The sequence below is a fragment of the Belonocnema kinseyi genome, chromosome 4 (assembly GCF_010883055.1).
Source record: "Belonocnema kinseyi isolate 2016_QV_RU_SX_M_011 chromosome 4, B_treatae_v1, whole genome shotgun sequence".
Taxonomy (NCBI): domain Eukaryota; kingdom Metazoa; phylum Arthropoda; class Insecta; order Hymenoptera; family Cynipidae; genus Belonocnema; species Belonocnema kinseyi.
In genome coordinates, this window is record NC_046660.1 from 55,392,954 (window position 1) to 55,407,049 (window position 14,096).

The 14,096-nt window shown below is 25.5% G+C and overlaps 1 protein-coding gene across 1 annotated transcript in view; it reads left to right on the top strand.

Moving 5' to 3' along the window:
- Positions 1-6,331: 6,331 nt before the first annotated feature.
- LOC117170900 (carbonic anhydrase 7-like) overlaps positions 6,332-14,096 on the top strand; it is an 8,388-nt gene continuing 623 nt past the window's right edge. The window contains exons 1-3 of the mRNA XM_033357947.1: positions 6,332-6,386; positions 7,013-7,207; positions 7,293-7,399. Coding sequence (XP_033213838.1) covers positions 6,332-6,386; positions 7,013-7,207; positions 7,293-7,399 — 357 coding nt within the window. The remainder of the gene's footprint in view (positions 6,387-7,012; positions 7,208-7,292; positions 7,400-14,096) is intronic.

Genomic DNA, 14,096 nt, shown 5'->3' on the forward strand with positions numbered 1-14,096 from the left:
ACCTGTCCAGGATTCACTCATTGGCGTATATTACGTTTTAATAGTCTGCAGTGCTGAAATTTTGAAAATGTGGGAAAATGGTTCCTTATACGTGTAGTCAAAGCTACCGAGGACAATTTGATCTTCAAGAAGTCCAGAATAGATCCCCAGCAAGGGGTCTTGTCTTGCAAAGATCGAACAACAGAAAATGAGAAGACAGAAAGATAGTGATGAACTAATGTATTAATGTATTACGGAGACCCGCACGGAAAAAATAGATACTACATAAGATTATCTAGATATTACTAGTCAACCTATTAGCAATTAAACTATGGCCAGAAATACAGATAGGGTAAACAAGGACACCATCGGCACCCTAACAAAAAGCCCTTAACAAAAAGAAATCCGTAATTTATATTAATTAATTACTTGCGAACTGTCATAGGGCAGGAAATAAGTCACATCCTGCCCGGTTAAAGTTGATCCGACTCGTTACTTCCCACAACACTAGAAGACGATCGTCACTTAACAAAACCGAAAGACAAGGAAACACAGATTTTAAGAATGAAACTAAAATACCTGAGTTATTAAAAGAAATACTGACTTTAAATTAAATACTAATTAAAAGTTTCGAATGGCACACTTTATTTAGAATCGTTGAAGAATTGGAAAGACTACACCCGCGAGAACCTTTCTTGACACTGAACTTTCGGGAAAAAGCGTCCGACCCAAAGGTCATTCAAAATGAAGATAATAAAATGAAATAAATCATTAATATATACTAATTTTATAATAAAAAAATAAATTATTAAAAAAATAGTTGAATATAAACCAAAGAAAAAATTAACTTTTAACCAGAGAGTTTAACTTGGAATTTACTAGTTCAATTATAATTAAACTATTTATGTTACATTTTCGACAAAGAAGAGAAGGTTTTAACCTTAATGGCTAATTTTCTACCAAAAGATGAATTTGGAACAAAGTAAATGAGCTTCAATCAGAATAGTTGAATTTTTATGCAAAAAGGTAAATTTTTAAAATAATATATGAAAATCCAATAAAAATATATTAATTCTCAACAAAAAATTTTTAATTTTCAGCAATTATTGTTATTTTTAACCACAAAGATGAATGATTTACACAGAATGTAAACAGTGATATTTCGAGCTAATATTTCAAAGTAATAATAACGAAACTTCTGTAAATCATTTACGTAAAAAACGCACCCAGTGAAGGACAATTTTAAAAAGTTCTAGGAAATTGAATTGGTCCTGAAAAAGTCAAAGATTTAAAATAAAAATTTTGCAAAGGCTCTTTGAAGATTTTAAATTAGTAATAAAGATTTGAAATAACCCTGATATAATATTATTGTCAGTAATTGAATTTCCTTGTATTAATATTTATTTATGTTTGCATGTGCTTCCACCTGAAAATTATGTTTGTAGTTGTAAATCTTATTACTTATTTGACAATACAAACATTTTATTAAAAAAGCATCCCTTTTGATGAAAATTTACATTTTTGCCGGAGGGCACCACTAGATTGTTTGAAAATTTTTGTTCAACCACCAAAAATGGTTATAGTTTCAACCAAAAATATGAAATTTTAACCAGGAAGATTCATTTTCTGCTAAAACAGAGAAATTTTCAAAAAAATGTATGCATGAATTTTTAACCAAATAATAGATTCTATTCCGACATAAATTTCGTTTCAAAAATAGGACAGTAAAATATTCAATCAAAAAAAATGATTATCTAATCAAAAATATTTAGATTTTTGTATTGATTTCTATTAACTCAGTTGATAGTTAAGTTAAAAAAAGAAAGGACAGAAAGAGATTTTTCTTGAAAACAAGGAGAAAAAGGTGATTTTTTTTACGGGTCAAAATTTTTAAATTATTTAAAAAAAATGAGCATGAAAACCAAGATAAAAAGTACAACTTATAATGAAAATTTTCCATTTTTTTAAAGAAAATATTCTTATTTATTATTATTTTGGTATTTTATTAAATATTATTTAGTAATTGCCTATTGAACAAATACAAACTTTGTAAAAATATGTGAATTTATTTAAGGCTGCAAATATTCATTTAAAAAAAAAGGCTAGAGAAATTAAAAACACGAGGAATTGTTAATTAAGATAAAAAAGAATCAGATTACTTAACATATTTAACTTTTTTCAAAACAATTAGTATGCAATTTGTTAAAACTTAGAAATAGCCTAAACACGCAAATTGATTTGTTTGTGTGCACATACGACAGGTAAAATTCACATTGACCCTCCTTTTTTATTTTCTAATATTAAAAGCGTAAAATATTTAAAATTAGAGAGTAACGCATTTTTTAATAACAAGAGTTTATAGCAAGTTTGAAAGAATGGAATAAATTGAAAAAGCAGAATAAATTAATGAACTATTATATTTAAGAGATATCTACTTCTATTTATGAATGAATTAATGAATTTTTAAAAAGTTTTTAGTTTAGTTTTTACATTCTCATCAGAGAAGGTATTAGATTTGTGTAAAATTGGTCTGTTTATGCGCTCAATAACTTTAAAAAAAATTAATTTCTTAGACTGGCCTTTGGTACAATTTCTTATTGTCAAAAACTGAAGATCAAGTTCGTTAGCCAGCAGTTTTGGAAAAAAATTTTAAAAGGCAAAGCATTTTTTAATTTTCCCATACTAATTTTTTAAAGATTTATAAATTGTATGTACAGCCGTTTGCAGTCCTCAAAAAGGCAAACAATTCCACAAAATTATTTTTTTCAATAACAAAAAAGTTATTAAAGTTATATCATTTTCAAAATAGAAAAACACGATCGAAATGGAGTATTTTAAGTCGAACAAGGCACGATATGAAAACAAATTAGAAAAACAAAAAAGTTGAATTTTGAAAGCCCTGCAAGGTTGTCATTAAACCTTTTTGATTTTTTGAGAAAATTTGATAATTTTAGTTTCAATCCTTAAAAAATAACGATACATCTCAAATTAAAATTTTTCGTGAAACTATAGGAAATACGAAAAAAAAAATGAATTTTCAAAACACTCATTTTATGTTTTATTTGTAAAAAAAAATTTTAAATTCCAGAAATAAAATTTTTGTACAAATAAATAAAGCTACGAAAAGAATAATAAAACAAAATTTCTTTAATAATTTTTCGACAGGATGCCTAGTTTTTGTTTCATTCGTAATGTTGGAGAAAACCTAATCAGAAATCAAATATACACAGAAAGAGAGTAAGTTTACTCAGGTGATCTAAAATGTGGAGTTTGATGAAAGCCGACGAATTTAAATGTTACATAAAACTAATACCTTCTCATTAGGATTATAATATAATAAACAAGAAGCCAGTATCTAAATTGTGAATTTTAAGATTTGAATTTTTTTATAATAATTAATGTTGACAATTATTATTTCTTCATTAAATATAATAATTTCTTCAATGATTAGTTAATTATATTTAATTTTCCACGATGTTGCGTCAAAAATTGCGAATTAGGCCAAAATATTTAAATTCTTTAAAAATAATGTGCGATTAATTTTCTTATAGCTTTCAATTTGAAAAAAAGTAATGTGATTCTTATTTGGAGATTATAAATTAAAAATCATTATTTTGACATTGAAATTGACAAATTTCAAATGCTGTTATTTTAATAGACGATTTAGAAACCGAAAATTTGTATGTCGATGTTGTGTTCAATCGAATTTCATCATTTTTCTGTGGAATTATTTTCAACGTGAACAAACAAAAATGAAGTAGATTAAGTGTGTAAATAATTCTGTTTAAATATTTTGAGGTGACATGGCCTGTTCACAAGTTTCACAATATTACCTCAGTTCTACGTTATTTATAGACTGACGCTAATTGGGGCGTTAATTGAGCGGGAAATTATAAATTATTTTATTTCTTTATTACAATTAGTAGATATGTTTTGAAAACATCTTAAGAAACACTGTAAAAAAATATTTGTAAAACAAAATTAATTTTTGGACAAGCGACACAAGCTATAAAAAAATTGATTGAGAAAATCTTGTCTTCCATAAAAGAAATAAAAATTCGTAATTAATAACTTTTAGGTAGTAAGCGTAGTTTTTATTTTAATCAAATAAAAAGAAATCATTAAAAGTGAAAAAAAATTGTTCTCAAAGTGACAAAAGGTATAAAAAAAAATTGGTCTACAATAAATTTTATATAAAAATGTTCGTTGAAACGGAAGCAACTTTAATGAAAGAAATTTCGCAGTCAACATAATTACAGTTTTCGATGCTTTGACTTTTAATTTTTTTAAATTCTCTGCGTAAATGTGGGAAAAGTACAAAGCCCGAGGGCCCAGCGCGAGTTAAATACATTATTAAGCGCAAAGCGCGACATAAATATATCATCGAGCGCGAAGCGCGCGGACTAATATTCGTTCGCCTTTAGGCGGCACGCCGCGCGTATAGCGCGCGATGAGAATGTGCACGCGCAGGTGGCAGATTTTTTTCTTAAACTTGTGTAAGAAAGTGCATTTTTTAGAAAAAAAATTTTTCTCAGTTTTAACACCCAGATATATTTGAAATTTGAGAAATATAAAAAAGAGAAAAGAATAATGAGATGAAAACCAACCAAATCTCCTCCCTTCTCTTTTTTACATTATCATCAGAGAAGGTATTAGATTAGTGTGAAATTCCTCCCCCCCCCCTTCTCCCGTTTTTGCCAAATGTCCACGTTTTCAGACCCTCTGATGCCGAAAAACCGGTTTTTACGAATGTGCTTGTCTGTTAGTCTATCTGTCTGTCTATTTGTGTGAAAGATAACTTTTGAAAAAACTCTTTTATTATTATCGAAAACTAAAGGTTATGTTTGTTAGTCAGCCATCTTGGATTAAAATTTAAAAAGTGATTTAGTTCTTTCCAATAAAGAAAAAACAGATTTATAGCACATACAAGATTTAAGAAAATGAAACTTGAAACTTTAAGATAAATAAAGCACGATATAAAAAAATCGTTTAGGGACAAGGTTACTTTTTTAAGGCTTTGCAATATTATTGGAACTACTTTTTGAATTTTTTCGCAAAATTGAAAATTTAAATTTTGACTTCACAGAAAATAATGATAAATAAAAATTCCATTTTCCTGTCGAACTATGCAAGGTACGACAAAATATGAATTAAATTTATTACTTTAATTATTATTATTTATCTTCTGTTAGGATGAAAATTGTTTGTTTTATCTGTATAAAACTGCATTAAAAATGAAAAAATTTAATTTTTAGACAAACAGCACAAGATACGAGAAAAATAGAGTCAACATTTTTTCAGCTAATAAAGATCCACAAATTCCTCGTGGATTATTTTTTGATAGAATGCATATACCTTTAAGCTTTTAAAAGAACTTGACAGTTTCTTGTAATTTTGTGAAAAGCCCTAAATTAAAATCTTTTTAAGATCCCAGAAGATTTTTTAGAGCTCTAAAAAATTCCTTAAACATGAAAAGCACCTTCAAATCTTAAAAAAATTCGAAATTCCTTCAAATTAGTTAATTCAATGAATCAGTTCTTGAAAGATCTTAATATCCTAAAATCCTGTGGAAAGCCTTTCGAATTGTTTAAATCTTTTTCAAATTATTCGGAATATTTAAAAATACCTGTAAATATTCCAAGTAATTTGGAATCTTTTGAAATACGTTCAGACTTTCAAGTGTACTTGACAATTTTTCGTAATTTTGCAAAAAGCCACAAATCAAAATCTTGTTGGGATCCCATGAGATTTTGTAGAGCTGTTGAAAATTCCTTAGGTTTTTAGATACAACCTCAAAACCAATACATATTATGAATTGTAATAATATTAATTTAATAAAACCACACATTTTTTATGTTAACTAATAATAAAAATTGGTGCAAAATAAGATGTCAATATTATTTCTGTAAATTCCTGAGAAATAAAATTTGTAAATTATTATGAAATATCGTAAGAATCAGAAACAGCCCGAGATGCAGAAAGAAATATGATATAAATTTGATATAATAATGTTGGTAATCCCCCACTTAAAATCTCAGCATGCTCCATTGAAATTATCAGTAAATTATAACTGCGACGCATTTCAACACCGTGTGCAAAACTAAATTCATGACACAATCACGTGCATAGTCAACTTTAATAAAACAAGATAAGAGATAAAAACCTCTTCTATATATAGTTGTTTTTTCAGGAGCAAATTCTTTTTTCAAAATACAATTTTTTTTTTAAATCTTTTTTTAAATACGACTGGATCTTTGAGCGAAGCAAAAAAGTAAGAGTCTTAATTTAAATTTAGAAATAAAATTGTTATCATATTTTCTTCATTTGATTTTAGAAAACAAAGGGTTGCAAAATGAACGAGCAGCATTTTTTGGCGATTATTCTCCTTAGTCTTATTTTAGGAGCAAGTAAGTTATATTTTTCAAACTTTTTAAACACATTTGATCATTTCTTTTCGAAAAAGAACATTTTTTTTGTAAATTAATTTTTTTCTGAAAAAAATATCTTCTCCTTCGCTCTGCTGGGAATCGAACCACAGAACTTCCAATTCGTGGTCGGGTACTTTTCGCTTAAGCCGCTAGAGCAATTGAAATGAGAATTCTTTTTCAGAAATACACGCATTATTTTTCCCAGTGTTAAATATTAAAATTGTTCGAGGAATCTGTATTATCATCAGAGAAGAACATGATTTCTCAACGTCTTTTCAGGCTAGATGGAGCTACGAATTAAAAAAAAAAATTACAAAATTTAAAATTAAAAAAGTAATAATATTCAATAAAAATCATAAATTTTTATTAAAAATTTTCTCAAATTATAGCTCCATGTACTCTGAAAAGACGTTAGGAATTTCGTTTATTCTCTGATGATAATACAGATTCATTGCAAAAATTTTGTTTTAATTCTACTGTTTTCTTTTGCTACTGTTAATCTAAAACTTGGACTATTCCGCAACTCTACTTCCTAGTTCTTCTACTTTATCAGTCATTTCTTATCCAGTATTACAAAGTTTTGTATATTTTTTTATTTCTTGCAGACGCATTCAATTATAAAGATGCTAAAAATTGGGGGGAAAAATATCCAAAATGTAATGGGAAAAATCAATCTCCCATAGATATGAAGTCATATCCCATTATTCCTCGAGAATTTCCAAAGGGTCTCAAAAAACTGAAATTGACAGACTTTGATAAATTACCAACAAAAGTGTCCATTAAAAATACTGGCCACACTGGTATTGAACATTTATTACTTTAATTTATGAATTTATTTCTGCTTGATTTTATTTTATAAATTATTTGACTTTTTCTGTAACACAGTGGAATTAAGAGCTGACTATTCTGGAAAACCACCAAAGATTAGTTCTGGAAACCTTCACGGAATTTACGTATTTGAAAAAATCACCTTTCATTGGGCCAAAAAAAGGGTAAATATTATACATTTTTTAAATACTCTCTTGATTCTATTAATAATATTCCTATCATAATACTGGTGATATTTTACTACATGAATTATATTAAAGTTGAAATTTTTTTTTAAACTTGATATTTTGACATTGTTAACTTTATTGTCACAATGATAATGCAATATTTGAAAACTTTTTAATGTGAAAAGTCACCTTCTTAAACATTGCTCAAAAATAGAAATTCATTTGTAATGTACCCCAACATTTTTGAAGACTTGTTGACATAGAGAGATTTTAATTAAAAAGAAGTTAAAAAATGATAATTTTGACTAAGAAACAAATATTACATGACATTTATCTTCAACAAATTCTAAATATAAAAAGAATGCTGAGATAAGAGAAAATATTTTAAAAATTGTTTTTTGAAAAAATTTTAAAAGTTTTCAAAAGCATAAAATTTTTTTTACATTCCATGCCTGAAATATATTTATCAGTTTCAAATATAGTTAAAAAATAACTTAAAACCGAAAAGGATTTTAAAAATTAAAAACAAATTTAAAGTGTTATTTTTTTTAAATATTTTAAAAGAATACTTAATAATTCAAAAAATTTTAAGCAAAATTTAGATTTTTGAATAATTCCAACAAATAATTTAGAAGTATTTTAAGTAAGACCGTGAGGCAAGATAAACGTTTTTTGTTTTAAATCTACAAAACAAAGAATATTTTTTTTTAATTTTGCTAAAATAAAAAAAAATAGAAAAAAATTCGAACGAGTTTACAGAATATTTAGAAGTTGTAGAAAGAATGAAGAAAAGTTTTAGGCTGAGAGTTTTTCATAAATATACATCAAAATCTAGATTTTTAAAGATTTATAATAACAAACTTAAAAGTATTTTGAGAATTCTAAAAGATTTAGAGACAATAAACTAATTTTTCTAAGATTCCTGATAAAATAAAAATTATTTTTTATATTTAAAAATACTTTTACAATTTTTTTTTAACTTTTCGAAGATTTTCAAAATTGTTGTAATTTTTAAAAAAGATTTAAGGTCATGTGACGAGTTAGTCATGTGTCCATATTCCTCCCTTACCGCCACTTTTTTTATTTCCGAAATTATTTTCGCAGGAAGCGCTTCATCGAGTTGAAATTTTGTGATAATAAATAAGAAGCACTAAGAAAAGTGGGACTCGCCCTGAATTTGTATAATTATGAGGAAAGAAAAAAAAATTACAAAAAAAGACAACTTTTATAATTATACAAATTTAGGACCAGACCCAGTATTCTTCGTACTTCTGGTTTAGTATCCCGAATTTTCAACTCGACGTGACACTTCATGTGAATATAAGTTAGAAAATAAAAAAGGTGTCGGCAAGGTAGGAATCTGGTCACGTGAACCACTACTCATATGGCCTTAAATAAAACTTTTTTAATTTTTCAGGATTTAAAAAAATTCTACGAAAAATTCTAATCAGTTTAGAAGATACTACTCAAAAGTCTAAAGAAAAATTTTAAATATAATTTATTATTTCAAAAGAGATAAACTCTTAAAAAATGTAGATTCAGAATGTTTTAAAATAAAATGTTGAAGCTTCTGAATTATTTTGAAAGGTTTCAGGATAATACAATGGTTTTCTCAAGATTCCTTGAAAAACCTAAAACCATATTCATTCAAAAAAATATATTTCAAAGCTTTTTGGCAAATTTGAAAGGTTTCAAGAAAATGGCAATCATTTCTTAAGATTATTGTGAACATCTTAAATATTCTTTTTTTCACTTAATGTTTTTTATGAAAATTAAAAAATGTAACAATACTTCAAAAGATAACTCCACATGTATAAAATATCTGGAGAAGAGGCGAATCTTGGAAAAAATGAATTTTTAACTGAAATTTGAACTACAATATTGTTTGTTGAAAATTTATAATTTTGATTAGCAATTCAAATATTTTATGGAAAATTGATAATTTTTTGCTAAAAAATGAACATTTTTGGTTCAAAATTCAACTATTGAGTCCAAAATACCATTGAAAAAAAAAATTATTTTTAGAGAATATATGTATTAAAAAAAAATTCTTCTTCTTTTTTGCTATAAAATTAATTATTTTTTTTTAGTTATTACTTTTTCTTTCATTACAATTCAGTTTGAAAGAATAAAAATAATGTTTAACTTTCATATTTTTTCTGAAAAACTGATCTTCTTTCGTTAGCTATTTGAAGATGCATGATTTTATTTAAAAACTTAAAAAATAGAACTTTTAACTAAAAAAAATATATTAACAAAAAGTAGAATGGTTTAATTTTCACTTCTAAAAATAAGTTTTTAAGCCAATAAAATAAATTTTCAACGTAATTGTTAAATTTTGAACCAGAAAAATGGATTTTCAAGCAAAAATATAAAACGACTGTCAAAAAAAATAATACAAAATAACATATTACAATTTTTAGTTGCCAAATTTTTGCAATCAAGAGATGACTTTTAGCCAACGAAATGAAATTTTAACCAGAATGTTTGATTTTCTAGCGAAAACGATTAATTTTTAACAAAATGCATGAATTTTTTAAAAGATAGTTTAATTTGTTTGAAACTTTCAACCAAATCGTTGAATTTTCAACCAAAAAAGAAAATTTTGTTTTTAAAGAACATAAAATTCTAACACAATAGTCAGTTTTTTAAACATAGGTTTTCGATTTAAAAAAAAACGTCGTCTAAAGAAAGGAAATTATAACCAAAAATATTAATTTTCTACTCAAAATAATAACTTATGGCATAATTAATTAATTTTTAACGAAGCATTTTAGTTTATAATAGATTTTTTCACCTAGTAATTGAATTTTCAACAAAGCTGGTGAATTAGTCAACAAGAAGAATAATATTTCACCATAAAAGAAAAAAAAAATTAGTATTACAAAAATTGTCAAACAAATAAAAAAAATTTTCACTGAATCAAAAAAGGTTTTTCAGTCGCTATTTATGATTTAACAAAATAGAAAAAATTCTATTAAAAAACTTAAATAATGGATAGAAAGTTTATGTATTTTGTTAAAAATTATTCATTTTTTGCAGTAAAATTAATATTTTAAATTGAAGTAATATTTTTTTGGTTTAAGTTGAATTTAAACAAAAGAGAAATTAATATTTTCAACTAACAACTTAACTTTTCAACTTTATGTCGAAAATTTTTGTTATAGGAATTTAATGTCTTTGGTCAAAATTCATCATCTTAATTGAAAATTCAACCATTCTTTTTAAAAAATTTATTAATATGTAGTATGTAATTGGTGAGACCATTGATAAAGATCGTAATAATGATGATAATTTTTTTTCAATCACACGAATAAATAGTGGTCTAAGGATTTGGGGCCGTGAGTAAAAAAATTTATTTCCGCTAAGACTGACAAAGCTTCAGACATTAAATTTCATATAAACATTTTTGTCTGATAGGAACGATATGGAGATGCACATGTATTTTTATAAAAAGGACTTGAAATCATTTGAGAAAGCTGAGTCACAAAAGAATGGGCTTGCAATATTTAATGTGATGCTGTCGGTAAGAAGTAAAAACTAATTATTTCGAATACTTTCTTCCTATAAATAGTTTTTTATCATTGTTATACAATGCTGCAACAAATATTCTATCGCAAAAACAAACAAAAAATAAGAGGGGAGGTATTATGTGACTTTCTAATAATTATTTCTACTTCCACTTTTACGACTTTCGTATGGCCTTTTTTCAAATTTTTGTGTCGCAAAAATTATAAAAACATATTATGGAAGTGAATTAAAAAAAACGGAACTTAAAGTAACAATTTTTTTTCAACGAACATTCCTCTTTGAAATTAATGTTTTTCTGAACTTGAAATAATTCACAAGAATTTGTTTAATGAGCGTTCAAAATAAGATAATTTAAATTTAAAAGAATTCAATTAGTAAGGCTTCAAAATAATTAAATTCAAATTCAGGAAAATTCAATTTAATTTCAAATTTGTTTTAAATTTCATTGGATTTAATAAAATTACGGCAGACTTAAAAGAAAAAAATGCAAGTAAATTGCAAACAGTTCAAAACTGTGAATCTGGATGGTTGAAGTTAAATAAAAAATGTTTTTTAAATAAAATTAAAAAAAAATTGCTTAAAGGTTTTAGTCCCTACCAAATATCTCACTTCTTGTAAATAAAAATCAGGAATTTAAAATAGCACGAAAATGTTTATTAATTCCATTCAGATTAAAAAACTCGTTTTTAATTGATTAAAATGATTAAAATATGGTACAAATTCCTTTAAATTTTAAAAAAGGAGAAATCCTTAAAATATTTTGAAATCGCTTGATTTTTTTTCCTTATATAATGCAAATGTTTCATTTTTATTTTCTAATCGTGAGATAACGTAGATTCCTTTTAATTATTTTTATAAAAATAAAATAATTTAACTTCTATTTTATATTTTAGAACCATTAAAGCTTTCTAAAGCTACTGGGAATTTCTTGAAATTTAAAAATAAAACCCAATGTTTCTTTTAATCTCTTCAAATTATTAAAATCGTTAAAAATTTTTTTGGATATTTTTTTAATATTCTTAGATCCTGCAAAATTTTTTTCAAATGATTTAATTTTTTTTGAAATTCCTTTGAATCTTTTAACATAGACGAGAATGTTCCGAATACTTACAAAAATTGGTAAGCTCTTGAAATTTTCTTGTAATTTTTTCAAATACTTTAAATTGTTTAAAAGCCATTAAATTTTCTTTGAATTGTTGATAATTTTAAGAATTGTTTCGATTTTTCCCGTTTTAGTTGGACTATAAGTGTTTAAAATCTCTTTAAATGTTTTGAGATCCTTTAAAACATTTCAAATCTTCTGAAAATTTCTAGGAATTTTTCAAATGCTTGATAAAACTTTCAAATTTATTGAAATATACTAAAAGTCTATTTAAAGCTTTTAAATAACATAAAATAACTAAAATATTTCGAAAAATATTTAGAAATTTCTTCAAGTCTTTAAAATTTTGCGGCATTTTTTTAAACACCCTAAAATATTTTAGATAATTTATTATCTTTTGAAATACCGTAAAATATTTTAAGGCACTAGCAAATTACATGTAGTTTTGTGCAATTTTTTAAATATTCTTCACCATTTTTTAAAATATGTTAGAATCTTAGAGGTCCTGTCAAATTATTCCCAAGTTTCGAAAATTCCAAAGAGTTCTTTTTAATCGCATTAACATTTTTTCAAATGCCTAAAAATCATTAAGAACGTTGGGAATTGCTTGAAATATTTTTAATTTCCGGAAAATGTTTAAAAATTTTTCAAAATGCCAGAAAATATTTGGAATCTTTAGTAATCCTCTAAAATTACGGGAATGTGTTACAAATTCCTTAGAATATTAAAAAAGTATCCCTAGAAATCCTAAATCCCTTTAAATTATTTAAATCAATTAAAAAGTTTTTAAAAGATTTCAATACCCTTAAATCTTGATTTTCATTGAAATCTTGCGATTCTTGTTAATAATTCTTAAACATTTATCAAAACAGTATTTAATTTGTACTGAAATAATTAGGAATTTATCTCTTTGCTTACAAATTTAACTAATTTGTGAAAAATCTTCGTTTTGGCAGGAAGTTAATTTGTTAGATTTAAAATTGAACTATTATTACTTTAAATCTTTCTTTCGTCGAAATATAAAGCATTACATATTTGTAAACAATTTATTTACTTTTTATGAAAATTCATCCACTTAGTTGATAATTGAATATCCTTGTTAAAAAAAATGTATTCCTTTGTGTCGAAGATTCATACGTTCAACTGAAAATTTATCTCTTAAGATATTTAAATATCATAATATTTAAATTGCAATATTTAAAAAATATTTGGAATCCTGAAAAATTCAGAAATTTTTGTAAATAAATTCTTTTAAAATCCATTAGCGTACAACAACATTTCACGAAAATTCATGAAATTTAATAATATTTCCTAAAACCCTGAAAAAGATTATAAAAGTGCATTAGGAATATTTTAAATTCCTCAAAATAATTGAGTATTATTATTATACCATTAAGTCATTTCCCATATTGTGTAGGCGTGACTTACGCGGAAAGAGAGGGAGTAATATGGGCAGTTAGCATGCATTAATTTATAGAATTAATATATTTATAAATTATTTTAAAAAAATAAAGAGTTTTTTGTTAATTACATCGCTTTCGTAGACTGTGTGCTTGAGATAATAATAGAACTTGCAAATTCTCGATATCACTTGTCAAAATATAATGAAAATTATTTTTACTAACAAATTGGTCCCATAAGGGAATCCCAGAAAGTAATTTCTTGGATTACTGCCAACTAGGGCATAGCACGCTACAATAAATAATATTTTGATTCCAATTTTGCTTTAACCCACAACAATCTGGTAGATACAAAATCATAATCTCTGAGATGCCCCTAGAAATCCAAACCCTCGAACTTTACTCGAAACTCGACCTTTACCTTTATCTTTACCGTCTACATTCCTTTCGTTAATCAAAGTTTCAGACCATCCCAAATATAATTTATTGATTGTAATATTCATTGTTTAAAATGTTTGCCCAACAATCACCTTTATGGGAGAAATTTATTTTGTGAGTCAAAATTGTGTCCAAAATTAAGTAGTTAGTCGACGTAGGGTGAAGAGTCCAGTTATAACGTCAGTCCCACCAAATTTCGATTAATCAGAAAGGGGGGGGGGGG